The sequence below is a fragment of the Zalophus californianus genome, chromosome 3 (genome assembly GCF_009762305.2).
Source record: "Zalophus californianus isolate mZalCal1 chromosome 3, mZalCal1.pri.v2, whole genome shotgun sequence".
Classification (NCBI taxonomy): Eukaryota; Metazoa; Chordata; class Mammalia; order Carnivora; family Otariidae; genus Zalophus; species Zalophus californianus.
Window position 1 is genome coordinate 162,468,145 of NC_045597.1, and position 27,335 is coordinate 162,495,479.

At 37.0% G+C, this 27,335-nt stretch overlaps 2 protein-coding genes across 6 annotated transcripts in view; one reads left to right on the top strand and one right to left on the bottom strand.

Annotated features, from left to right (window-relative positions):
• Positions 1–9,698, top strand: part of FAM117B (family with sequence similarity 117 member B) — a 72,615-nt gene extending 62,917 nt beyond the window's left edge. Inside the window, exons 7-8 of one of the 3 annotated variants that reach the window (XM_027590526.2) lie at positions 142–262; positions 5,766–9,698. In XM_027590526.2, coding sequence (XP_027446327.2) covers positions 142–262; positions 5,766–6,084 — 440 coding nt within the window. In that variant the 3' untranslated portion in view covers positions 6,085–9,698. Of the gene's footprint in view, positions 1–141; positions 263–1,679; positions 2,464–5,444; positions 5,725–5,765 lie in introns of those variants that run through there. The other 2 variants (XM_027590527.2, XM_027590528.2) reach the window with 2 other exon arrangements.
• A 13,546-nt stretch (positions 9,699–23,244) lies between these two features.
• The window catches only part of ICA1L (islet cell autoantigen 1 like), a 79,182-nt gene continuing 75,091 nt past the window's right edge, over positions 23,245–27,335 (bottom strand). For all 3 annotated transcript variants that reach the window (XM_027590693.2, XM_027590691.2, XM_027590692.2), the window contains one exon: positions 23,245–26,747. In XM_027590693.2, the coding sequence (XP_027446494.1) occupies positions 26,632–26,747 (116 nt within the window). In that variant the 3' untranslated portion in view covers positions 23,245–26,631. The remainder of the gene's footprint in view (positions 26,748–27,335) is intronic.

The window sequence follows — 27,335 nt, forward strand, 5'->3', positions numbered from 1 at the left end:
GGGGTGGTGTTGATGAGTAACGCACTGTTCTTACCCTCAAGTAGTTCGTGGTGTTGGGGGAGGCCATGTACAATTAAAATTTAGTATGACTGCATTTATGTGGTAGTATTTCTTAGTAATCCAGCATGCCATTTTTTGCAGAGAATGGGAACAACTCTCCTTTGCCCAAATATGCAACCTCACCAAAACCTAACAACAGTTATATGTTCAAAAGGGAACCTCCTGAGGGCTGTGAAAGAGTCAAAGTCTTTGAGGAATGCTCGTAAGTATCCCCTGAAATAACTTTTATTATGAGAATTTTCAAGTAAGTTGGAGTACAGTGATCACTCCTGTATATCCACAACCTGGATTCCGTAGTTAACTTTCTGTTAATATGTGCTTTGTCTGTGCATGGTGGTGGTAGTTTTTGCTGAAGTGTGTGGAAATAAGTTGCAGACATCGTGACACTTAACTGTAACTACAATTTAATATTTGTTTCTTAAAAGTAACCATAGTACTCCTACATAACCACAAAATCATTATCACGCCAAAGAAAATTAACAGCAATGCTTAATATCAACTAATATCCAGTTGTTTTTCACGTTTCCTCCCTTGTCCCCAATGTGTCCTCTGTGGCTGTTATTTTTGAATCTGTATACAGTCAACTTCACACATTGAATTTAGCAGTATTTTTATTCAAGGTAGACCATGGATCTCACCTAGTGTGGTTTCCTTCTTTCACGGATTGAATTCCCTTCAGATTTTATGTACTTTTGGTCTTTAGTTCTTTAAACGGTATTAGAAGTATTTTGTCCATATTGGAAATAGAATTCTACAACTTTGTAGAATCAGGTTACTGTGATGAAGATAATGTAAGAAGCAGGATTTTAAATAGTGTCTAGTACTGTTGGTATGTGATCTCCTTTGCTCATATTTCTGCTGACTGGTACTCTAGGGAAGTACTATAATTTTAGACTCAAAATTTGCTCAGAATTAGCCTTAGTATTTTCAGTAGCCATGCCCCCTGGCTTTGTAAGTGATGGCTACAGGATTGTAGGTATGTGTGAGATAGCAGATGAGGTAATGAACATTATTTGGGGGTGTGATGGTAGTACTGAGCCCTCCCCTTCCAGTCTCATTATGGCTGCACATCTTAAGAGTCACCTTCTGGCTTTTTCTCGCTTGTGGAACCTGAAACACAATGTGAAGATTGTCCAGCCTTGTCTGACTCACGTCATTGATCTTTTTCCTCCTTTATGAACATCTTGGAATCGTTTTGAAATATGACATCCTTTTGTTCTTCTGTGTGTTCCTCCTGTCAGTGTTTCCTTTAACCTGAATTCTGAATAATTTTGCCACACAAAGAGCATTGTTTTTGAATTCCCTTAATTTCTATACTAGGAAATCCCAGATGTCAGTCTCCTATCTGCTTTTGTGACAGTAATTGAAAACTCCGTTTTAGCAACTGCTTCCCCGCCCGCCCCCCCCCATGCCTACTATGTTAGTCTAAAAGCTTGACTGGTACAAGCGGAATTTCTCCAGATCTGTTCCACGGACTCCCTGAATCATCATCATCTGGGGTATGAGTTGGAACTGCAGATTCCCAGCTCCCATCCCAGGCCTAATGCATAAATATGGAGGTAGGACCTGGACTATGCATCTCTAACAAATACCTCATATTTTTTATGCCCAATTTGCAGATGCTGGCTTGGACTTTTCCATGAGAGTTCTTAAGACGTGGAATCATTCTACTAAGTAAAAATCAAATGGTCTAAATGGACCTTTTTGGAGTTGAGCTCATTGATTTACTCATTGGTAGTTAAAATTGCCCAAATGCGGGGGTGCCTGGGTAGTTCAGTCAGTTAAGCACCCGACTCTTGATTTCAACTGAGGTCATGATCTCTGGGTCTTGGGGTCAAGCCCCATATGGGGCTCACACTCAGCACGGAGTCTGCTTGGGATTCTCTCTCCCTCTGCCCCCTCCGCCCCCCCGCTTGTGCTCGTGTGCTCACTCTCTTTCTCTGAATAAATAAATAAAATCTTTAAAAAAAAAGATTGTCCAAATGCAGAGAAATCGTTGATTCGCTCAAAAGCAGTTTGAATTCCTTTTATAAATGACTTTGAGTGAATATTTGTTGTATAGGTTGGTGTCCTGTGGTATCTGCCTTAAACTCTTGCATTTGGAAAATTTCTCAGGACTTAATGTCTGAACTATGTATATACTGCTACATTATTTGTATCTAAAGGGAGGGAAAAATGGATAGAGTTGTGTGTGTATATGGATGGGGATAGCTAGATCAAAGAAATAGAAGGTAAACCCTAACATCTTACATGGTTTATGGCATATCCATCTGTTATTAGAAGGTAAACTTACTCTTTTTAAAATGTACATAGTTAGGGGCACCTGGGTGGCTCAGTCATTAAGTGTCTGCCTTTGGCTCAGGTCATGATCCCAGGGTCCTGGGATCGAGCCCTGCATCCGGCTCCCTGCTCGGCCGGGAGCCTGCTTCTCCCTCTCCCACTCCCCCTGCTTGTATTCCCTCTCTGGCTGTGTCTCTCTGTCAAATAAATAAAATCTTTAAAACAAAAATAAAATATACATAGTTTGTTATACATTATACTGATATATAGGATGTGTAGCATACAAAAACTTACTCTTTTTTAAGCATTTTCATTATGTTTCAAAAACAAATGAACAGCAGTAACCCAAGAATGGATTCCTTAGAAGTAATTTTAACTTTCTGCCAATAAAACAAATTATTTAAGGTCTAAAAAAATTAGTCTCTTTTGCCCTACCTCTGTCAAAATGAGAGCAAAACCCACTGGGCACACTAGCAACAAACACACATAGATTGTTGGTCCTAATTAAAAATTTTAGGCTTATCTAATCATTCTTCTAGAATATTTTTAACTCTTCTGGTCTAAAAGCAGTAACTCTGACCTGACCTGGAGATTGGAGGGTTGATCTCTGGTTTCTAGAAATGCACGTTTATTTACCTGAAAGAAAATAGGTGGTTGAATTTAGACCCAGAATTTAAACCACATTTTGTACTTTGTCTCTATATTCTTTGTGATACAGTACATACCATAGCCATATCGTTTGTACTTAGTCCTTTTTTAAAGAAAGTCAAATATGTTATTTCTTCCTCCAAACTAATGAATTCCTTGGCCTCAGTTACCTTAGAGTCCTAGATATTATGGCCTCTTTGCAGTATAGAGGTATTATTAAAAATATAACATGACCCTCCTTGTCTCCCTCCTTTCGATTATAAGTAACTTGGACCCACCATTTTCTTGGCTGATAATTTATGCCTGCATTAAAAAAAATACACAAGCCTTTAAAAAAAGACAGGAAAGAATTCTTTGCATCAGTATAAGAATACCTAGAATTACTATGCAGCCCATCCATCAGTTTTTCAGAAAGTTAGCTTGCAAACAGTTATATCCACTTTGAGACACAATCCTTTTGGAATAATTTCTTCAGGAAAAATAAAAATTTAAAATTCTGAGATTTTTTTTTTCTATTTATGGTTATTAAGTTGAAGAAAGCTTTGAAGTAGTATTAGTTCTTGCAGCTTCAATTAACATAAGTATATACCGATCTTCCACTCCAGTGGTGGTTAATATGTTTCTTGGGTAGTATGCATCTAGAAAAATGTTAGGGATTAGGAGTGATTCCTCTTGCTAGGTTGGGGTGGCCACTGGAAGACGAGACATTAAGGAAGGTTTTTTGTTTTTTTGGGGGGTTTTTTGGGGGGGAGGTTGGTGCTTTTTACTGTTACTTAAGTTTTGTTTGATCTTGGTGCTAGTTACTTATTACTGTTTATATTATTTTGTGTGAGATCTATTTTAATGAAAGCAGTAAGGAAATTAAGTAATTTTTAACAAGATAACCCCCCAAAAATTAATTAAGGAGGATTGGCCTTTTTCCCCTAAAAATGAAAGTTATTTCTAATAATTGCACCTTCAGAAGAAAATTCAAGCATTTTCTAATTATAGAAACCTAACCTCGACCTCCTATCTTCTTTAAGGAATTGAAAACCATACTCTCATATAGTAAAAATAGAGGAATGTGTGCCCTTCTTATCACTAATCTATCCAAATACACTTGTAGCCCTAAAAGTACTTGATGTTTCCATTGTATATTGGAACAGTGCACAAGTAAAACATCAGTTAAATGATTTCTTTGTTCTTAAATTATTGTATTTGTCAAAGCTGTCCTTGGGTAGTACTCACTATTAATAAAATCTGCCCACCAAAAACATTGTCTACTTGGAGCTTTTTTGGGCGGGGGGCACCATTCCCATTCCCCAGGTCTGTTGTTTATTCATTTCTTTTTTATTTTAAGATTTTATTTATTCGTTTGTTAGCACAAGCAGGGGGATTGGCAGGCAGAGGGAGAAGCAGACTCCCCACTGAGCAAGGAGCTCCATGTGGGACGCGCTCCCAGGACCCTGGGATCATGACCTGGGCCAAAGGCAGATGCTTAACCGACTGAGCCACCCAGGTGCCCCTGTTTATTAATTTTTTACAACCCAGCTCAGATGTTACTTCCCTTGTAAGCCTTCTTTCTACCAAATTCTCCCTCTTCCTCTGTGCCACAGGTTATCCACTCCCCTGTGCTATTTTTAAACCTTTTATAAGCCATTTTTATCACATCTGTCAGACCCTTGATAGGAGTTCTTGACCTTTTTTTGTGCTGTGGGCACCTTTGGCAGTGTGACCAAGATTAGGGATGCTTGAAGTAATTCATAACTTCTCTGAATAATGTTTTAAATGCAGAAAACATGTAAGATTACAAATGGGATTAATTATATTGAAATACAGTTCTATTCTCAGTATCTCCCTCCCCCCAAGAACTACATATTTAATCTGTCTCCTTATAGATTGTTTCATTTTTGGGTCCCCAGAATCTATCCAGTGCAGACTTGGCACACTTGAATTTTAATTTTTTAAATTTCATTAGGAGACATGAGAACCATACTTTTATCATATGACCATATTACCTTTTCCTATCTGAATCTTGATTTACTTAGGTTCTCCCACCTTAATTTCTTTTTAATTTTGTGGCACTTCCGTGTTACTTTAACAATTTAATTTTTTAATATCTTTAGTTTCATAGAATACCATTAATACTAGTATCCATTTCCAAACATTTTGAGTTAATTTTCAGGAGTACCTGGGGACAGGAAGGGACAGTGATTAGTTTTATTTTGATTTTACATTTCCATTATGTTTCTCAGAAAACCATCATGGTTAATTCAAAAAATTTCTTTCAGTCCAAGAGATTTTTAAGCACACTTGAAGAGAAAACTCATGCCTGCCAAAGTTTAGTCATGCACTGGTGGAATTTAGCAAAGATGGATATTGTATGTCATTCCTTTCAAGATAGTATAGGCTTTTGAAAAATTGTAGTAGTGGAACAAATTTTTGTCTTTAAACATCTAGAATTTCTTTTGCTTTAGGAAATTCTTTATTCCTAACGGCTGTCTTAGATCTTCATTGAGATGCAGTGGTCATCAGCCTGAGTCCCCTGTGTGGTGTACCGGGCTCTCCAGGGAATTGAAAGCAGCAAAGATGAATGATGTCCTTTTGGCATTCTAAGATACATATTTTGAATTATGTGTCTCATTCCACTTGGGCCCATAGCATTTGAAGCTTTTGATATAATTTGAGTTTTGTATTCATGTATCTATAACATATCTGTTTAGAAAAAAAAATAATAAAAGAACTTACTTCCGGTGATCTGTGACTTAAAACTACCGGGTTGTCTGTTCTGTGCCTAGGCCAAAACAACTCCATGAAATCCCAGCCTTTTACTGTCCTGACAAAAACAAAGTGAATTTCATTCCTAAAAGCGGTTCTGCCTTCTGCCTCGTCAGCATCCTCAAGCCACTCCTTCCCACACCAGATCTCACCCTCAAGGGCTCTGGTCACAGTCTGACAGTTACCACTGGTATGACCACCACTCTGCTGCAGCCTATTGCTGTGGCTTCCCTGTCTACAAACACAGAGCAAGACCGAGTCTCTCGAGGAACGAGTACAGTCATGCCATCAGCCTCTCTACTCCCACCACCAGAACCCATTGAGGAAGCTGAAGGATAGGTCACAGGGCGGTGTGGCCGTTTTTCTGGGCAACTGAGAACCTCCTCAGATCATTTCATTGTGAAGGCATCACACGCTCCCAGTTGGCTGTGAAGTGCTCCAGCTTTCTGCGGTGACGAGTCACAGTGTGACTTCTGGAAGAAGGCAGCGCCCTCTGATGGCTTTGCTCACTCATGAAGGCCAGTCCTCATTGCTTAGCCTGCTTTTTCTTAAAGCACCGGTTGAAACAAGAAAGGTCTCATTATTTACTTTTGGAGGGCCAATATCACATCGTTTTTTGTTTTCAAATTAAACTTCTTAAAAAAAAACAAACAACTGATCCCTGCAAACATAATTCCTGAAGGGAGACATGAATGATGCTGCAAGAACCATCTTTTATATGAAAATGACTATTTTATAATACCAATGTTACATTTTCTGAAACGGAGCAAACAGGATGTTCAAAGATTCTTTGGTGGCCCCTTTTTCTTGTTTCCCTTTCTAGGTGTGTGCTTTTCTCAGCTGTTTTCAGCTTTGGGACCAAAGGGATTGTTGACATTTTCCCAGCAATCTTAATCTCATGACTATGTTCTTCTCCCAAACAAGAATTGATAGGTAAATGCATTGAACAAATATATAACAAGAGATAAAAAGCAATATTAAATATTAGTACATTATGTGATTTATGTTTTTTGATGTCAGAAGTTTGTGCTTTGGGTGAAATACTTGTAAACTGCTGTTTTCTTCACTATACCTGTACACATTTCACCATGTGGTCAGAAAAATTATAGTCTGGAGACAAGTGCTTTAATATGTTCTCACCCATCATTGGAACTTGGTTGAAAAGTCAGTGAGCCAAAAGGAAACTACCCAGTGTTGATTGCTAGCTAGGAGTAAGGAGCCCCTTTGGTTTTCTACAAAATACTTATCCCATGATCTCCCTTTATCATCACTGTATCATAGTTCCAAGAGGTCCTAAAATGACTGTGCATGGATTTCCTCCTTTGCTTTTGTGATGTTGTTGTCTTGTGGAATTGGTCAGGGTTAGTAGTTTGCCAGGAGTGTAATCCATTGAATAGCAATCTGTAGTCACAGAATCTTGCGACTGACATTTTCTTTATGGTGGTTGGCACTGAGATACGTTGCTTACAGATTTTGCTGGTTTTCCTCCAGCATTCCACACAGTGGGGAAGACAGGCCAGGAGAGCTTTGGAGCATATAAACAACAGGGATCTTTGAAAAATCCATACAGTTTTGGATTTTGGCTCATCTCAATACAGTCACTGCCGGTATCACCTGACAACAGTATTTCCTGTTTGTGTCTGTGGTAGTGAAATTGAGGAGCAGCTCTTTTTAAAAATGAGTTTCTGCAAACAGTATTGATAAAAAGCATCCTTCTAAGATCTTCATATACTACCTATGATGCAATAATTTAATGTTCCTATACGTATTATAGGGAGAAAAAAGTTTAAATACTTGTAAAGAGGATACAGTTTAGAAGGTTTAATATGTCAGTTTGTTCGGACATATACCATCAGAGGAAACCTAGTGGTAGCAATAAATCTTTGAAAGGACTTCTTATACTCATGCACCTTTAAAACATGCAAATAATTAAAATTATGTCCTGTGAAGTTTAAAATGGAGATGTATTTAGACAAATTAGATAAATTCAAACATTTGAATAAGTCTGTCAGGTTTCAGCACTGATGAATTTTGGTACCTTCTCCATCCAAAACTAATTTACTTGGAATTAGTACATTGTGGCTTCTCAATCAGTAAAACTCAGTTTTTCAGGATCTAAATTTTCTGGTTGGTTGGTTTCTTGAGAACCTTGATTCTTTGCCTTATTTGTTATGTGTCTTGACTTTACCATTTCACCACTGAGAACTGCTCTATCAAAAGTACAGAAGAAAAGGTAAAACTCGTCAGGAGAGTTGGTATGAATGGGAGGAGGAGAAAGTTAAAAACAAGTTTTAAAAAACCCTCAGTTTTTTGATTACTTGAACTCCATTAAATCTGTTCTTTTCTTTACCTTACACTTTCTTCTGTCCATTCCTGTAAATCACAAGGGTATTTTATAACTAAAATGCCACTTTATAAACAGCTTTTCCCTTTACTCTGTTGTGTATATTTGTGTAATTCACATCTTTCTGTAGAATTTCATATATCCTTAATCTAAAGTAATTTAAAACCAGAATGGGAGAACAAGTTTAAGAGTTATTATTTACATAGTCTTATAAGTGGAACTTTTAATGTTTGGTTGTAAGGAGAATGTGAATTTGCAGGTAAATTAATTGTATGGCAACCAAACATATCCCTTGGGTTTGGGAGAAATAGAGCCTGAGATTTGAAAGAAAGACAAAAAGGTACAAGGTACAAACAACTCTAACTGCCAGTGCCAAAGGGCTAATTTTTAAGCATATGAGCTTTATTGCAGTCCTGAAAAAATATTAACCATAGGTCCATTCAGCTCTTTTGCTTAACCCTTAGTTCACAGATGGCTGATTTTTTTAAAAAAATGGATCTACTTTCAAAAGAATATTTTCTAAAACTACATTCCATAATTATCTTGTTATTCTGTAGAAAACTGTACAGAAGTTAAATTAGAATAGCTTCAATGGGAATATAATTTAAATTTTTAAAAGTTTTAAATAAATTTACTTCCATTGCAGTAAAAGAAATAGGTGACATGTATATTTTGGCAAAAGGAGCTGTTCTCTGGCTATTTACTTCGTCTTAAGTTTCTTAAGTTATTTTTTACTCTTGATTTCTTCCTTGTGATGATGAAAACATAGAACATTATTGTTTCTGATCATGACTAAGTCTATTACTTGTCATGGCTTTTGTTAGCAGTTATATTTTTAAAATACCTGTTCTGCCTCTTTGGTTAATACGATGAGCATGGATGCCAAAATTATTTTTGAACTAGAGTCTTCATTTTGTTTAAAATATTTCTTACTACTTAAGCCAAATCAGCCTTTTAGAAGGTGCTACTGCTAACTGTGGAGTAACTGGCAACAAGAAAGGCGTTCCCCCCCTTTTTTTCTTTTTAATGGTTGGCTTTTACTGGAAAAGAGATATTTTAAAAAAGGGCAGAATTTATAGCCTTCTGTATGTCCGAGATTAGGACTGGGTTGTCAAGATTTTCTTCTGTTAAATAAAAGAAAAATTGCCATTACTGAATTCAGTTTACTATTCTAAACTTAAGATTCATTCCTTAATGCTTGGAATTTTGATGTCTCAAAACCGGACCAGTGGAAGTGCTGAATTTGCATTAAAAAAAGCTAAGAATACTTCGCACTTTAAGGTTTAAGTTTTGCTCTGCTTAAATTAATGATAAGCAGAGCAGCCCTGAACAATATTTTGTTTATACAATCCTGTTGAATATAATTTATGTTTTTTTTTGAAGTCTGTATCTTTCATCTCTGTTTAAGCTGTGTAAATCTTTTTAAGATGCAATTTTTAAAAATTTTGTTTTTCTAACAAAAATCTCCCAAAAAACAGCATTTCCAATGGTGATAAATATTGTTATTATGTACTTATGTATTCCCTGTATCTGACACTGACACTTATTGCTGCCTCACAAGAAAATAGAACTTTTATGTTAAAAATAAAGTCTGTTCTTCTTGAGAGTTTTTTTTCTCGTGTACTTTTATGAATGCTGTTGCCTCTTTTCACATTTTCTTTTCAGACACCCTAGCCTGAAATAACTTATAAATAGTATATTCCTTTTCACAAATGTATAGAAAAATGAGTGTGTCTAAGTAGCAGGATATATAATATTGTCAGTTGTTGCTTGCTTCTCTTTACTTGTTCTGGAACTTAAAGTACCTTGTGGTAAGTGATAAACACACTGAAAGATAATACATGTTTATAAGTAATTCATTACTTCATAGTTAGACATTTAGCTGGTACAGTCATTTAATTTTATCCTGAGGTACACATAGAGGATTTTTTCCTTTTGTTTGGTAATTCACTTCTTCTAAATCAGCCATGTTCTTCCATATATACAGTGGTTTATACATGCAAGGTAGTTGTTTAGGCTCAGGGGTTTAGTCAGTATGCACAGAACTAGTTAGATATGCCCCCAATGAAGGTTGCATACGGTGTATATATAACAGAAAGTAAAAGTCACGACAGCAGTCAGTCATAAAAAGTGGTCATCAAATTACATTGTAAGAAATTCTAAAAACTATTTGGGGGGGGAAATTAACTAGAATTTGGGGATAGCTAATGAATGTATATTTACATTACAATGTAACATAGCATCAAATGCAAAGAAAATCTCAAATTGGTTCCAAATCTTCCATTTTTTTTTTCTCTTAGTCTTTCCCCTCCAACTTTAAAGAGTTTGAAAGGAGAAAATTTATTTTTTTTAAAGATTTGTTTATTTTGGAGCAAGAGAGAGCTGGCAAGCATGGAGAGGGGGCAGAGGGAGAGGGAGAGATCTCATGACCCTGAGATCACTATCTGAAACCAAGAGTCGGTTGCTTAACCGACTGCGCCACCAAGTCACCCCAAGAGGAGAAAATTTAGGTCTCAAGTTGGGTGTTCCTCTCTTCTCCCATTTATTTGATTTTTTTTTCTTTGATTCATTAAATATACCACACACACAAAACTTTTTAGGCCTATAATCTTTTCTCCTTCAATTGCTTTTCAGTGGTTGGGTGTGAGATACAGTATCCTCTTCATAGCAGTTCCCTGCCAATATATCAATATCAGTTGTTTTCCTTGCTAAGATAAGATGTGCTTTTAAAATAAATTTATTTTAAGCTTCTAGAGCATGGTGCAATAATACAAATAGCCTTTGTATCTCTTTGGTTTAGTGTTTTTCAAACTGGGTCTTGAATGTAATGGGTCTAGCCAATATTTTGTTTTTTTTAATGAAGCAGAATAGGAAAAAAGTATTCATACGTAAAGGAGAGTATTATTTGTGTGTAAAACTTTTGCTAGACATAGATACACATTAGGTTGTAAAGTAAAATCTTGTGAGTCGGAATCAAAATGATTTGAAAAATACTGCTTTAGATACAGCTTTTGTTTTCTTAAGATTTTATTAATATTTGTCAGAGCACAAGCAGGCTGGGCAGCAAGGAGGGAGAAGCAGACTCCCCGCTGAGCAGGGAGACCGATGCGGGACTCGATCCTAGGACCCTGGGATCATGACCTGGGCCAAAGGCAGAGACTTAACTGACTGAGCCACCCAGGCGTCCCAATACAGCTTTTGTTTATATGCCTTTGGGTTGGTTTGGTATCTTAACACAGAGATGAGACTAGCGTCTTTAAGGCATTGTTTCTAATTCCCTTTAATAAGTATCTCCAAATTGCTGGTTTTGTAGAAATAAAATACTCGTCTTTTCTGCAGTTCGCATCTTCCTCAAACTGAGAATTCACCTCCATATACTCCTTGTTTGATTTTGTACACTAGTATGGATTAGTTTTGCTAAGTCATTATGTTTTATAGATGACTCTCATGGAGTCTTCTCCATGTTATTTTTCTCCAAAGTTATTTTTGAGATCATTGGGATAATTCAGAGGAGGTGCAGAAAAAGCCTTGAATTTAGGGCCACAATTTGCAAAGCTCAGGTCATCGGATCTTGAGCAAAGATGTCACCTTTCTGAGCTTCAGTTTTCTTATTGGTGAGATGAAGGGAATAGTGCCGCCCGGTAAGTGACTACTGAATTAAAATAGCTTAACTTAAAAAACTGGAAGCAAACACTTGTTATCTCCTTTATATTTTGTTAGTTAAGTTTATTCATGCCTTAAGAAAGCCAAAAGTTTTCAATCTTAGGAAATGGTCCCATGTAATTCATTTTAGCTTATAAAGTTATAATGCAATTAACCCTTGAACAACACAGGTTTTTTTCAATAAATATTGGAAAAATTTTTAAAGATTTTTGACAGTTTGAAAAATCTCACAGATGAACTGCATAGCTTAGAATTATAAAAAAATTATGAAAGGTATCTGATGAATGCATAAAATATATGTAGATAGTCTATTTTATCATTTGCTACCATCAAATATACACAAATCTATTGTAAGTTAAAATTTATCAAAACTTAGTTGCACACACAACCATACATGGTGCCATTTGTAGTCAAGAGAAATGTAAACAAATGTAAAGATGCAGTATAAAACCATAACTGCATAAAATTTACTTTAGTACATAGTGTATTGCTATAGTAACTTTTCATATATACCTGTTCCTATTGCAGTAAGCTCAAGTGTTGAAAGTATCCTCTTAAAATGCTCTGTGACACTAATCATCACGAACAGTTCATCTTTCCAGTAAATTGCATATGGCAGTAAAAAGTGATCTTGCAGTTCTCATGTATTTTTCATGTTTAGTGCAATACCATAAACCTTGAGTAACACCATGGGACCCATACAAAGTGCCACTAGATATGCTGGAATTTCTCCCAAGAAGCAAAGAAAAAAAAGTAGAATTGCTTGGTAATGTACCGTAGATTGAGATCTGAAGCTGTAGTAGCAACCATTTCAAGATAAATTAATACACTATATGGACCATTGGAAAAAAAAAAAGACGTGAAGCCATTGTAGCTACATCAGCAGGCATGAAAACCTTGCAAAACACCTTTTCATCTTGTATTAAAAACGCAGCTTTTATGTGGGTGCAGAATTGCTGTAAGAAAGGCATACCTATAGACTAATATGAGAAAACCTGAAGTTATTATATGTCAAAGCAAAAAGAAAATGAAGGATCCAAAGCTGGAGAATTTAATGGCAGGAAAGGATGGTTTGATAATTTTAGGAAGTGGTTTGGCTTAAAAAATGTCAAGATAACAGAACACTTCCGATGACCAAGAGGCAGCAGATGAGTTCCCAGACATCATTAAGAAAATAATCGATGAGAAAGGATATCTGCCTGAACAGGTTTTTAATGCAGATGAAAGTCCCCTCTTCTTGGGGGGGAAATGCCATTAAAAGACATTTAATAGGAAGAAAAGTGAGCACCAGGATTGAAGACAGAAAGAGATAAGCTAATTCCACTTTTTTGTGCAAATGTAGTTGGATTTATGATAAGGATTGCCCTTCTCTATAAAGCTGCTAATCCCTAATCAAGGGAAAAGATAAATAGCAGCCAGTCTTCCGGTTGTGCAACAAGAAGGTTTGGACAATGAGAACTCTTTTTGGATTGGTTCCACTCATGCTTTGTCCCTGAAGTCAGGAAGTCCCTTGCCAATGAGGGACTGCCTTTTAAAGTTCTTTTGATATTGGACAATGCCTTCACCACCATAAGACCCCATGAGTTCAGCACCAAAGACATAAAAGTGGTCTTGCCTCCAAACACAGTGTCTCTAATTCAGCCTGTAGGGACATTTTTTTTTTTTTTTTAAAGATTTTATTTGTCAGAGAGCGAGATATGCTGGAGAGCAGGGAGGGCAGCAGAGAGAGAGGGAGAAGAAGGCTCTCCGCTCAGCAGGGAGCACGATGTGGGGCTCGATCCCAGGACCCTGAGATCATGACCTGAACCGAAGGCAGACGCTTGACCCACTGAGCCACCTGGGCATCCCAAGGGACTTCTAAGACTCATTACACACTGTACTGAATGGAAAACATTGTCAACGCCATGGAAGAGAACCCCAACAGAACATCATGAAAGGCTTGAAGGGTTATACCACTGAAGATGGATGGCATCACTGTTACAGAAAAAGCTGTGAAAGCCATGAAACCCAAAAGAATAAATTCCTACTGGAGAAAATTGTGTCTACCTGTTGCATATGACTTCACAGGACTTAGGACAGTCAATCAAGGAAATAATGAGAGATTGTGGATGTGGCAAAAGTGTGTGTGTGAAGAGTTTCAACAGATGGATCCTGGAGAAATTAAAGAGCTAAAAGACACCACGCGAGAGGAATTAATGAAAGATCTGAGGGAGAGGAGTGCCTCCGAACTAGTGCCAGACCATGAGGAAGGAGATGTAGAATCAGCAGCGCCAGAAGACAAATCGACATTCGACAATGTAGCAGAAGGGTTCTGCTTATTCAAGACGACCCTTTGTGATACAGGCACTGAAACTAAAGCAGATGGTGGAAGGAGCCTTGATACCAAATAGAAATATTTTTAGAGAAACGGAAAAGCAAAATCAGAAATGACAGTGTATTTCCATAAAGTTGGCGCTGAGTGCACCTGCCCCCCCGCCTCGTTGTCCCTCCTCTGCCGCCCCCGAGACCTGAGATCAGCCCCTCCCCCTGCTCCCCTGTCAACGTGAGGGTGAGGATGAAGACCTTTATGATGCTTCCACTTAATAGTAACTAATCAGTAGGGCATGCTGTTAATAAACTTAACTGTTGTGTATGTTGTATCTTCATGTGAAAACCTAGTAATTGTATGGCAGGAACTGCATGAGATTTTTGTGGCATCGTCATATTGCCTAAGTATTCATTGTGTAGAACGTCATGTGCAAGACTTCAAGTGGCTAGCCTGTCCTTACAGAGGCAGAAGGTGAGTGATATTTAATATAAAATTAATGTGTTAGTTTTGCTTTTTAACATTGTTTTCAAGAATTACATTACCATACAGTATGCGTCTCATACTGGAGCATATTGGAGCAACTGTGTCAGCCTGTCATCACAGGGAAGTGGTATTTTTTAAAAAGTACTGTTTCCAATATCATATTATGAATGACACTCCTACTTAATGTGTGCCATAAAAATAGAACAATCCATTCATTAGTGTACAGGCCAGGCCACTGTGGAGCAATCAGACTGAGGCTTCATTATCAGTGCACGAATTGTTATGCCTTTGAGTAAATATAAATTTCTTTTTCACATTATCTTCATTTTTGATGTCTGGTGTTAGTAATACAGGGCATCTACAGTGTCTTGTATAAGACTATTGATGTAGGTGCTGACAGTTGATTGAACTTGTAAACACATATCAATAAATTATAGCACAGTACTATAAATGTATCTTATCTCTTAATGTTTTCATTTCTCCAGCTTCATTCTAAGAATGCAGTATATAATATACATACAAAATGTGTTATTGGTAAGCCTTCTGGTCAATAGTAGGCTATTAGTAATTCAGTTTTGGGGGAATCAGAAGTTACACTCGGACTTTCAACTGTGTGTTGGGGGGATTGGCTAACCACCCTGCATTGTTTGAGGGACAACTGTATAGTCAAGGATATTGAGCTGAAATCATCTTAAAAATAGGTAACTCTATTGATAGCTTACCCAGTACCAGGCACCTTATATGATAACCATTTACCCTAATCTTTACAATAACCCTATAAAGCCAAACACTGCTACTTTTACTATCTTATAGATGACCAGATTGGAATTAGAGGAGCTCTTCATGGCCATCCAGGAAATGTCAAAGTCTGGGTTTGAACCAAGTCTGACTGTAGGACTCAAACACAAAGCCTTACTGCTACTTCCTCCATTACAGTGACATTAAATTAGGTGTTCAGCATCATTGCAGATTACGTGCCATTGAGCCATTGCCTTGTTTCCTTTGCCATCTTCTTCATTACTTCAGCTACTGGCAGCTTGGTTCAGACGGTGAAGAGAAAGTATGCTAGTTAGACACCAGTTCCTTACCAGAGAAGTTACTGACATACATCCTCAAGCTGTTAGTTTTATGTTGCATAGCTGCAGAAGTTCCAGAGAAATATTTTTAACTTGGGGAGCACAACTTTTAGAGAAGCAGAGCTGACTTCGATCACATTTTTGGTGGATTTTCTTTTAACCTGATCTTCGAGGAAAAAACTGATTTTTATTTATTTATTTATTTATTTATTTATTTATTTAATCAATCACAATACATGTACTCCTTAATCCCCATGTCCTATTTCCCCCATTCTTCCCACCCACATTCCTTCTGGTAGCCATCAGTTCTCTGTAGTTAAGCCCCTGTTTCTTGGTTTATCTTTTTTCCCTTTTGATCATTTGTTTCTTAAATTCCACATATAAGGGAGATCATACGGTATTTGTCTTTCTCCGACGGATTTATTTCACTTAGAATTATACTCTCTAGCTCCACGCATTGTTGTTGCAAATGGCGAGTTCATTCTTTTTTTATGGCTGAATAATGTTCCATTGTGTACACACACGGACACATATATACCACATCTTCTTTATCCATTCATCTATTGATGAATACTTGGGCTGCTTCCATGGTTTGGCTATTGTTAATAATGCTTGCTATAAACATCGGGGTGTATGTATCTCTTTGAATTAGTGTTTTTGTATTTTTAGGGTAAATACACAGTAGTGTGATTACTGGATCATACAGTAGTTCTATTTTTAATTTTTTTTAAAGATTTTATTTATTTGACAGAGCGAGAGCACAAGTAGGCAGAGTGGCAGGCAGAGGGAGAGGGAGAAGGAGGCTCTCCGCTGAGCAGCCAGACGTGGGGCTCGATCCCAGGATCCCAGGATCATGACCTGAGCTGAAGGCAGACGTTTAACTGACTGAGCCACCCAGGCGCCCCCTATTTTTAATTTTTTGAGGAACCCCCAGACTGTCTTCCACGGTGGCTGCACCAGTTTGCAGTCCCACCAGCAGGGCAGAGGGGTTCCTTTTTTTCCCACATCCTTGCCAAGGATGTTTGTTTCTTGTGTTTTTTATTTTAGTCATTCTGACAAATGTGAGATGGCATCTCATTGTGGTTTGGATTTACATTTCCCTGATGATGAGTGATGTTGAGCCTTTTTCCATGTGTCTGTTGGCCATCTGGATGTTTTCTTTGGAGAAATGTCTGTTACGGGGTCCCTGGGTGGCTCAGTCGTTAAGCAGCTGCCTTCGGCTCAGGTCATGATCCTGGAGTCCCGGGACCCAGCCCCACATCGGGCTCCCTGCTCAGCAGGGAGTCTGCTTCTCTGTCTTCCTCTCCCCCTCTCCCTGCTCACGCGCTCTCTCTCTCTAATAAATAAAATCTTAAAAAAAAAAAAAGAAATGTCTGTTATGTATCTGCCCATTTTTAAATTGGATTATTTGTGGGTATTGAGTTTTGTAAGTTCTTTGTATATTTTGGATACTAACCCTTTATCGGATATGACATTTGCAGATATCTTCTCCCATTCAGTAGGTTGCCTTTTAACTTAGTTGACTGTGTCCTGTCCTGTGTAGAAACTTTCTATTTTGATATAGTTCCAGTAGTTTTCATTTCCCTTGCCTCAGGAGATATATCTAGAAAAGTGTTGCTATGATCATTGTCCTTGAGATTACTGCCTGTGTTCTTTTCAAGTATTTTTATGGCTTCAGGTCTCACATTTAATCCATTTTTAGTTTATTTTTGTGTATGGTGTAAGAAAGTAGTCCTGTTTCTTTTTTTGCATGTTGCTGCAAGTTTCCCCAAGACCATTTGTTGAAGAGACTTTTTCCCATTGTATATTCATTCCTCCTTTTTCAAAGATTAATGATCAAATAATTGTGGGTTTTCTGTTCTATTCCATTGATCTGTTTTTTTATGAGTACCATATTGTTTTAATTACTACCACTTTGTAATGTAACTTGAAATTTGGAATTGTGATACCTCCAGTTTTTTCTTTTTCCAGATTACTTTGGCTATTCAAGGTCTTTTGTGGTTCCATACAAATTATAGGATTATTTGTTAGTTTTTTAAAAAGTGCTGTTGGTATTTTGATAGGGATTGCATTAAATCTATAGATTGCTTTGGGTGGTATAGACATTTTAACAATATTTGTTCTTCCAACCCATAAACATGGAATTTCTTTCATTAGTGTTTCATAGTTTTCAGAGTACAGGTCATTCACCTCTTTGGTTAAGTTTATTCCTAGATATTTTGTTGTTTTCAGTGCAATTGTAAATGGGATTGTTTTCTTAATTTCACTTCTTACTGTTTCACTATTAGTGTAGAAATGCAACAGATTTCTGTACATTGATTTTGTATCCTATGACTTTACCAAATTCATTTATCAGTTCTAATAGAGTTTTGGGGAAGTCTTTAGGGTTTTATATATATATATTTAGTATCATGTTATCTGCAAATAGTGAAAGTTTTACTTTCTTACCAATTTGGATGCCTTTTCTTTTTGTTGTCTGATTGCTGTGGCTAATACTATGTTGAATTAAAGTGGTGACAGTGGATATCTTTGTCTTGTTCCTGACCTTAGGGGAAAAGTTGTTTTTCACCATTGAGTATGATTTTAACTTGGTTTTTCATATATGGCCTTTATTATTTTGAAGTATGTTCCCTCTACACTTTGTTCAGGGTTTTTGTCATGAATGGATGTTGTACTTCGTCAAATGCTTTTTCCTGCATCTGTTGAAATGACTGTATCATTTTTATTCTTTCTCTTGTTTATGTGATGTATCATGTTGAGTGATTTGCAAATATTGAAACACCGTTGCAACCTGAGAATAAAATCCCACTTGATTATGGTGTATGATTTTTTAATGTATTGTTGCATTTGACTTGCTACTATTTTGTTGAGGATTTTTGCAACTATAATTCATGAGCGATATTGTCCCATAGTTACCTTTTTTGTGGTGTCTTTATCTAGTTTTGGTATCAGGGTGATACTGTCCTCATAGAATGAATTTGTAAGTTTTCCTTCCTCTTGTATTTTTTGGACTAGTTTGAGAAAAATAAGTATTAACTCTTCTTTATATGTTTGTTAGAATTTGCCAGTGAAGGTGTCTGGTCCTGGACCTTTGTTTTTTGGGAGACTTCAAATTACTGATTCAGTTTCATTGCTGGTAATTGGTCTGTTCAAATTTTCTATTTCTTCCTGCTTTAGTTTTGGTAAGTATATGTTTCTAGAATTTTTTTTTTTTAATTTCAATTCAATTAGCCAACATATAGTGCATCCTTAGTTTCAGATGTAGAGTTCAGTAATTCATCAGTTGCGTATAACACCCAGTGCTCATCACATTACGTGGCCTCCTTAATTGCCCATCACCAAGTTACCCCATCCCCCCCACTCACCTCCCCTCCGGCAACCCTCAGTTTGTTTCCTATAGTTAAGAATCTCTCATAGTTTGTCTACCTCTGATTTCTTCCCAGTTTTCCCTCCCTTCCCCTATGATCCTCTGCACCATTTCTTATATTCCACATATGAGTGAAACCATATAATTGTCTTTCTCTGATTGACTTATGTCGCTCAGCATAATACCCTCCAGTTTCATCCACATCGAAGTAAATGGTAAGTATTCATCCTTTTGATAGCTGAGTAATATTCCATTGTATATATGAACCACATCTTCTTTATCCATTCATCTGTCGATGGACATCTGGGTTCTTTCCATAGTTTGGCTATTGTGGACATAGCTGCTCTAAACATTGGGGTACAAGTACCCCTTTGGAGCACTACATTTGTATCTTCTTTTTTTTTCATTTTTTACCCTTTATTCTTTTTTTCTTGTTTTTTATCAACATAAAATGTATTATTTCTTTCAGGGGTACACATCTGTGATTCATCAGTCTTACACAATTCACAGTGCTCACCATAGTACCTACCCTCCCCAGTGTCCATCACCCAGCCACCCCATCCCTCCCAGACCCCTCCACTCCAGCAACCCTCAGTTTGTTTCCTGAGATTAAGAGTCTCTTATGGTTTGTCTCCCTCTCTGGTTTCGTTTTATTTCATTTTTCCCTCCTTTCCCCTATGATCCTCTCTCTTGTTTCTCAAATTCCTCACATCAGTGAGATCATATGATACTTGTCTTTCTCTGATTGACTTATTTCGCTTAGCATAATACCCTCTAGTTCCATCCATGTTGTTGCAAATGGCAAGATTTCGAGGTGCATAATATTCTATTGTATATATATACACCACATCTTTATTCATTCATCTGTTGATGGACATCTAGGCTCTTTCCATAGTTTGGCTTTTGGATATTGCTGCTGTAAACATTGGGGTGCATGTACCCCTTCGGATCACTACATTTTTATCTTTGGGGTAAACACCCAGTAGTGCAATTGCTGGGTCATAGGGTAGCTCTATTTTCAACTTTTTGAGGAACCTCCATACTGTTTTCCAGAGTGGCTGCTCCAGCTTGCATTCCCACCAACAACATAGGAGGGTTCCCCTTTCTCCACATCCTCGCCTACATCTGTTGTTTCCTGACTTGTTAATTTTAGCTGTTCTGACTGGTGTGAAGTGGTATCTCATTGAGGTTTTGATTTGGATTTCCCTGATGCTGAGCGATGTTGAGCACTTTTTCATGTGTCTGTTGGCCATTTGGATGCCTTCTTTGTAGAAATATCTGTTCATGTCTTCTGCCCATTTCTTGATTGGATTATTTGTTCTTTGGTGTTGAGTTTGATAAGTTATTTATAGATTTTGGATACTAGCCCTTTGTCTGATATGTCATTTGCAAATATCTTCTCCCATTCTGTCTTTTGGTTTTGTTGACTGTTTCCTTTGCTGTGCAGAAGCTTTTCATCTTGATGAAGTCCCAATAGTTCATTTTTGCCCTTGCTTCCCTTGCCCTTGGTGATGTTTCTAGAAAGAAGTTGCTGCAGCTGAGGTTGAAGAGGTGTTCTCCTCAAGGATTTTGATGGATTCCTGTCTCACATTTAGGTCTTTCATCCATTTTGAGTCTATTTTTGTGTGTGGTGTAAGGAAATGGTCCAGTTTCATTCTTTTGCATGTGGCTGTCCAATTTTCCCAACACCATTTGTTGAAGAGACTTTTTTCCATTGGATATACTTTCCTGCTTTGTCAAAGATTAGTTGACCATAGAGTTGAGGTACATTTGTACCTTCTTTATTTTTCTAGAATTACCCATTTCTTCTAGGTTGTCTAATTTGTTGGCATATAGGTTTTCATAATATTCTGTTACAGTTGTTTGCATTTCTCTGGTGTTGGTTGTTATTTCTCCTCTTAGTGATTTTTATTTGGGTCCTCTTTCTGTTTCCATGAGTCCTCCTAGAGTTTATCAATTTTGTGATCTTTTCAAATAAATAGCTCCTAGTTTCATTGATCTGTTCTATTGTTTTTTTAGGTTTTTTTTTAAGATTTTATTTATTTGAGAGAGAGAGAGTGTGTGTGTGTGTGTGTGTGCACAATCAGGGTGAGTGGCAGGCAGAGGGAGAGGGAGAAGCAGACTCCCTGCTGAGCAGAGAGCCCGATGTGGGGCTCGATCCCAGGACCCTAGGATCATGACCTGAGTCAAAGGCAGACAGTTAACCTGACTGAGCCACCCAGGCGCCCCTGTTTTTTTAGTTTTTATATCATTTATTTCTCCTCTAATCTTTATTTCCTTCGTTTGCTAGGTTTAGGTTTTATTCTTATTTTTCTAGCTCCTTTAAGTGTAAGGTTAGGTCATTTTGAGATTATTCTTGCTTCTTGAGGTAGGGCCCGTATTGCTCTAAACTTCCCTTTTAGAGACACTTTTGCTGCATCCCAAATATTTTGGACCGTTGTGTTTTTATTTTCATTTGTTTCCATGTAATTTTTTATTTCTTCTTTGATTTCCTGGTTGACCCATTCATTGTTTTAGTAGCATGTTATTTAATCTCCATGTATTTGTGCTCTTTCCATATTTTTCTTGTGGTTGATTTCTGGTTGATTTCATAGCATGTGGTCAGAAAAGATGCATGGTATGACTTTAATTTTTTTGAATTTGTTGAGACTTGTTTTGTGGCCCTGTATGTGATCTCTTCTGGAGAATGTTCCATGTGCACTTGAAAAGAATGTATTCTTCTGTTTAGTATGGAATGTTCTGAATGTTAAATCTATCTGGTCCAGTGTGTCATTCAAAACCAGTTTCCTTGTTGATTTTCTGTTTGGATGCTCTGTCCATCGATGTGAGTGGGGTGTTAAAGTATTACTATTGTATTACTGTCAGTCATTTCCTTCATGTTTGTTATTAACTATTTTAGGTATTTATGTGCTCCCATGTTGGGTGCATAAATATTTACAATTGTATTCTTTTTTTTTTTTTAAAGATTTTATTTATTTGAGAGAGAGAGAGAGCACAAACAGGGGTAGGTGCAGAGGGAGAAGCAGGCTTCCCGCCAAGCAGGGAGCCCGATGTGGGACTCAATCCCAGGACCCTGGGACCATGACCTGAGCTGAAGGCAGACGCTTAACCGACTGAGCCACCCAGGCGCCCCCACAATTGTTCTATCTTCTTGTTGGATTTTCCCCTTTATTATTACATAGTGTCCTTCTTGGTCTTATTACAGTCTTTGTTTTAAAGTCTAGTTTGTCTGGGGGAGCCTGGTTGGCTCAGTTGGAAGAGCAAGTGACTCTTGATCCTTGGGGTCATGAGCTTGAGCCCCATGTTGGGTGTAGAGATTACTTAAATAAACTAAAAAAAAAGTAAGTCTAGATGTTTGATAGAAGTACTACTACCCCAGCTTTGACATTCAGTTGCATGATAAATATTTCTCCATCCCCTCACTTTCAAAATTTAGGTGTCTTTTAGTCTGAAATGAGTCTCCTGTAGGCAGTATATATATGGATCTGGTTAAAAGTAATTTTTTAATCTTAATTTGGTATGCTCGTTTCAGACAGAAGATAAAATAAAATCACCTGAATCACAATTTAATTTATATATGAGGCCAAAAGCACTATAAAATAATATATAATGTTAATATATAATGTTAATAGTGGTTATTTTGGGTGGTAGGGTTGTGGATGATTTTTCTTAAACAAGAGAGTATTACTTTGAAATGGGAAAAAGGAAACTTTTTTTCTTTAATGTAAAAACATGCACTCCAAAATCTTACCTATGAAAACCCCCAGGGGCTCCTGGGTGGCTCAGTCAGTTAAGCATCTGCCTTTGGCTCAGGCCATGATCCCAGGGTCCTAGGATCGAGTCCCACATCGGGCTCCCTGCTTGGCAGGGAGTCTGCTTCTCCCTCTGCCCCCCCACCCCCCGCTTGTGCTCTCACTCTCATGCTCTCTCTCAAATCAAACAAACAAACACACACCACCCAGATCTCCTTTTTTGTATTTTACTCTTTGGATGTTGATTGGTTATTTATACCACTGAATGAAGAACCATGTTTCAACTTTAAATGCCAAGGACAGTTTTTAATTCAACTTTTTAGTCTCTTTAAATGGCACATAAAAAAGGAGATATCTTATGGTTGGCATATTAAGGTGACCCATCCTGTTCAATAGGTTTTTATTGCCATATTTAAACACCTTACCACTGTATGTGTTTTACGTGCATTACTTTCAATACTGTTGAGTTAATATTTTTAAAGTTTGTATTTCCTTCCTAGTTTAATTTCAGTATCCCAAGATTCCGGGGCCACTTCATTGCTCAAGGTAAGAAAACACAGGGCCCTGCCAGTACTATGGAAGAAGATATAAACTAGATTGATTCTGGCTTTTCATTCCTGCCTTCAGTAAATCAGGTTAAATACTATGCTTATATTTCATTGGTTATTGTTTCTAGGCTCAAATTTTTAATATTTGATGGTTTGTATTTTGTTACTGAGTGTATTTACACAAAGAACACATTCTGTTATTTCCCATATAACGTCCCTTCTGTATGAAGTAAGTTAAAAAGAATCAGTCTCACAAAGATATTAATTGCCTTGGTTTTATTTTCATTCTGTGTTATCTGTATCATTTCAGACTACCTTTTACTACTATGGTCCTGAGGTAAAACTCAAATTTTTGAATAGGTTAACAATAATTGGATTTGTATTGATATTGAGTACTTTAAGAAATCAACTTTTTTGTTTTATGCCATCTTGTAATCTTTATTAAAAGAGGCTCAGAAAAAGAGAGCACAAACTTCCTTTGTTCTTATGCTGTAAGACCTCTACATTTCCAGATGGTCTATATAGATAGTTATGTGAAATAAATATCCATAGTTGAAATACAAACACTGAATTTCATTGTGCAAATACAGAAACCTATTTTTTTTAAAAATACAGTTCGTTTCTAACCATATCAGAGCTCTGTTTTACAATTAATGAAAGATTTCAAAAAATACAAAGTTACACCAGTCTGATCTTAATATGCCCTGGTATTCCTGTCTCACTTGTAAAGTGGTCATAAGAAAGATTAGACAAATTTTAGTTCTTCTGGGGCTTTTCTAAGGTTAAATGCATTCTTATTTGGTAATAAAAAGTAGGAGATATTATTTTCCCCCATTTAATATAAAAACATCCCATTTACTTTGTAAGAGTTCTCAGCCTACCTCTGGTTAAGGTTAATTTATTTCTTATTGAATGTTTTATCTAGATTTAGACAAATAGCAACTGATCACCTTTCTGTTCTGTGTTTATCATGTCTTTCCTTCAATCCCTACTGAATAAGTGGTTTTTTCCCCCTATTAGCAGTCTAGGTATAATATAGCCAGATTTCTGTTTCTGGCCTCTAAATGACTGAACTTCAAATAATTAATCTTGAAAAAATATGGTTACCTTCATTTTAATAACAAAGTTTTCAATGTGCTCTTCAAAAATGGAGTTGTTAGATTTGTTGAAATTATAACTTAACTTACTAAGACAGTTAATGTGCTTTTGGATTAAATGGGCAACTACATACTCAGAAGAAATGTTACGAGAATCTAAGAACTGAATAATAAAAATCTATTGTGTGTTTCTATTTTTTTTTTTTTTTTTGAGGACTTTTGTTCTTTGGAGATTGAGGGCAATGTGAATACATTGATAGTCTGGGATTCGGGCTTCTGGCCTGGAAAGATCAGTGGTTTTTCTCTGTGTTTGGGTTTTATTTGTTTATTCGAGATAACGGACTACTCTGCATGCATGTGAAGGAGATACAGAAATATTTTGTGAACTAATTATTAGTGAAAAAATTAATGAAAGAAAAACGGCACAAGCTCAAGATACAAAGTTAGCATTATTTTTGAAGTATTCAAAGTTGAGAGCGCAGAGTCACCATAGGTACAGAATTTAGATTGTAGCATTATTTTTGAAGAAGTATTCAAAGTTGAGAGCGCAGAGTCACCACAGGTACAGAATTTAGATTGTAATTATGAATCACAATCCTTGGTGACTGAATCTTCTGGAGAATTTCACTGAATAAAAAGGAAGAGGTAAAAAATGCTTCTGACTGAAAGGATAACGAAAGAAATAGGAATAAGCATGAAAAGACTACATAACCTTTTCCTGAGTCATTCATTGCTTCTGATCCTCAGATAAGGTCTTGCCGGCCTAGGTGGTACCAGTGATTTCCTGGAGGGCTCGGGGGCAGTTCCAATTATAGCTAGGCCAGAGTGCTGTGCATGGAGGTGGACTGCACTTTACCCACTCTGGTGTAGTCCCCCAAAATGTTCTATTTACAGTGACTCAGACATTACAAGCCATTCTCTTATAAACAATAAATAAGCCTGTTGAAAACTGGGAGCACATGAAAACTGCCGTGAACACCTTAGTTAAAATGTTCCCTTATGTATGTGTAATGGACTGGATGACAAAAATAAGACACCTGGAGAACTGCCTCAAATCTAAAGGATGGTCAAGAAAAAAGAACAGGAAATTGAGTGACAGGTATATACAGTGGCTATGGGTTCACTGGCTTACACTAACGTCCCTCCAGTAAGGGTAACAATTTTTCCTCAGTCATCAAATAGAGCCTTAGATGATGTCACCCACAGAAAGGGAAAAGTGGAAAAATAAGACCCTTTCTGATTGATTGATCATGTGGAGCCTTCTATGACTGCCAGAAAAGTAATCTGGATTAAATCGTGTCAAGAAATAGGTTATAAATGTACAAATATGTACAAGGATAAGCTTAGAATTTTTCCCTCATTCAGAGAGAAGTTTCTGGGTAATTTCAGGAATACTACTGCCAGTTGCTTAGGGATTGTCCTCCCCTTTCTTTTCAGAAAGAATATGAATACTGTATATTATGGTAACAATGTGTGAAAAACCAGGCCTGAAGACACCTGTACAATGTCTTGAATATCACTGGACATTCTTGTGCTTTAGGAGACAGGTTTATGAGTTTCTGCAGAGGATAGATTTAGCAAACGAATCATCCTGCTATTTTCCCATGAAAACTCAATAATGGAATTGAGGGGTATCCATGATTTTCTATGAAGGAAAAAAACTAAGTAATATTACATTTTAGCCTCCAAGTGGAGAAAAGCACCAAGTTTCTCTGTGATTTCATTAAAGCAAACTGAGTTCTCAAATCTTACTCTACTTTTCTAACTAAAGACAAAACTGTTCTGGTTCTAGTGTTATTTTCCACAACAGAAAACATCCCCTGCTATGGTTTTATTTAAAAACCAACCCCAAATCACAACCAAATTTACATGCTGTCTTTATCCACATACAGAATTCTCACAGCCAGCAAGGCAACTTACACATAAAAGGCTTTCCAAAGAAAGAAGCCCAATTCCTTATTTACAGAAGTATTCCTAATTATTATTTTGAAATAAATTTTGGTATCTGTTTCAGACTCAATGGTTCATAATATTTTCCACATATCAACAGCTGCAAATCCAAGATATTAAAGAAATACTTAATCTATCCAAATGTAGTCCTTACCATCTCTTTAAAGTTGGCTGAAAAGTGTTAGATACACAAACACGATGCTTTTGTGTATGGGTTACAATATAAACTCCTTTCCACAAAGGCAATATGTTGTAAAATTGATGTTTCAAGGCCACTGAAGTGACGACATAGTTTCAGTCAAGCATTAAGAAGTTCATCATCTGAGTGTCCAATAGCATCTGGGTTTGAAAGTGGATCCAAGTCTGCAAATAGATTGAACCAGGCTGACATGTCTTGGTTACCATTGTTGGGAGCTATTAAAGAAGAAAAGACACATTGAAGAGTCTCAGGTTTTTAAAATCACATTACTGTACAATTTACATGATTTTACTTTTTTCTTTTTAAATGCCAGATACTTCTACTTTGTTCTCCTGGGATCCTAGCTTTTATTTTTATTTATAAGATTTTATTTATTTGAGAGAGAGCACAAGTGAGGGCAGGGGAGTGGCAGGCACAGGGAGAGGGAGAAGCAGACTCCCCGCAAAGCAGGGAGCCCGATGCAGGACTCAATCCCAGGACCCTGGGATCATGATCTGAGCCGAAGGCAGACGCTTAACTGACTGAGTCACCCAGGCACCCCTCCTTGATAATTTTGAAAAGCTAATAATGTAGGTACCTTGTGCTTTGCTGAGGCCCTTCTATGTAAGTAATTTTATGTTGCTCTGAGAAATGATTAAAAGTGAACAGGCAGGCAGTAATAGTATTAGAAACGCCGATAATTTATAGAAGTCTCTCAGGTACATTTCAAAAGTAAAAGTAACCTTTGTTCCTATAAAGTAGGAACATTACATTTATAAACTTGGTGCTTAAAAATCTATTATAAAATATTAAACATGGGGGGA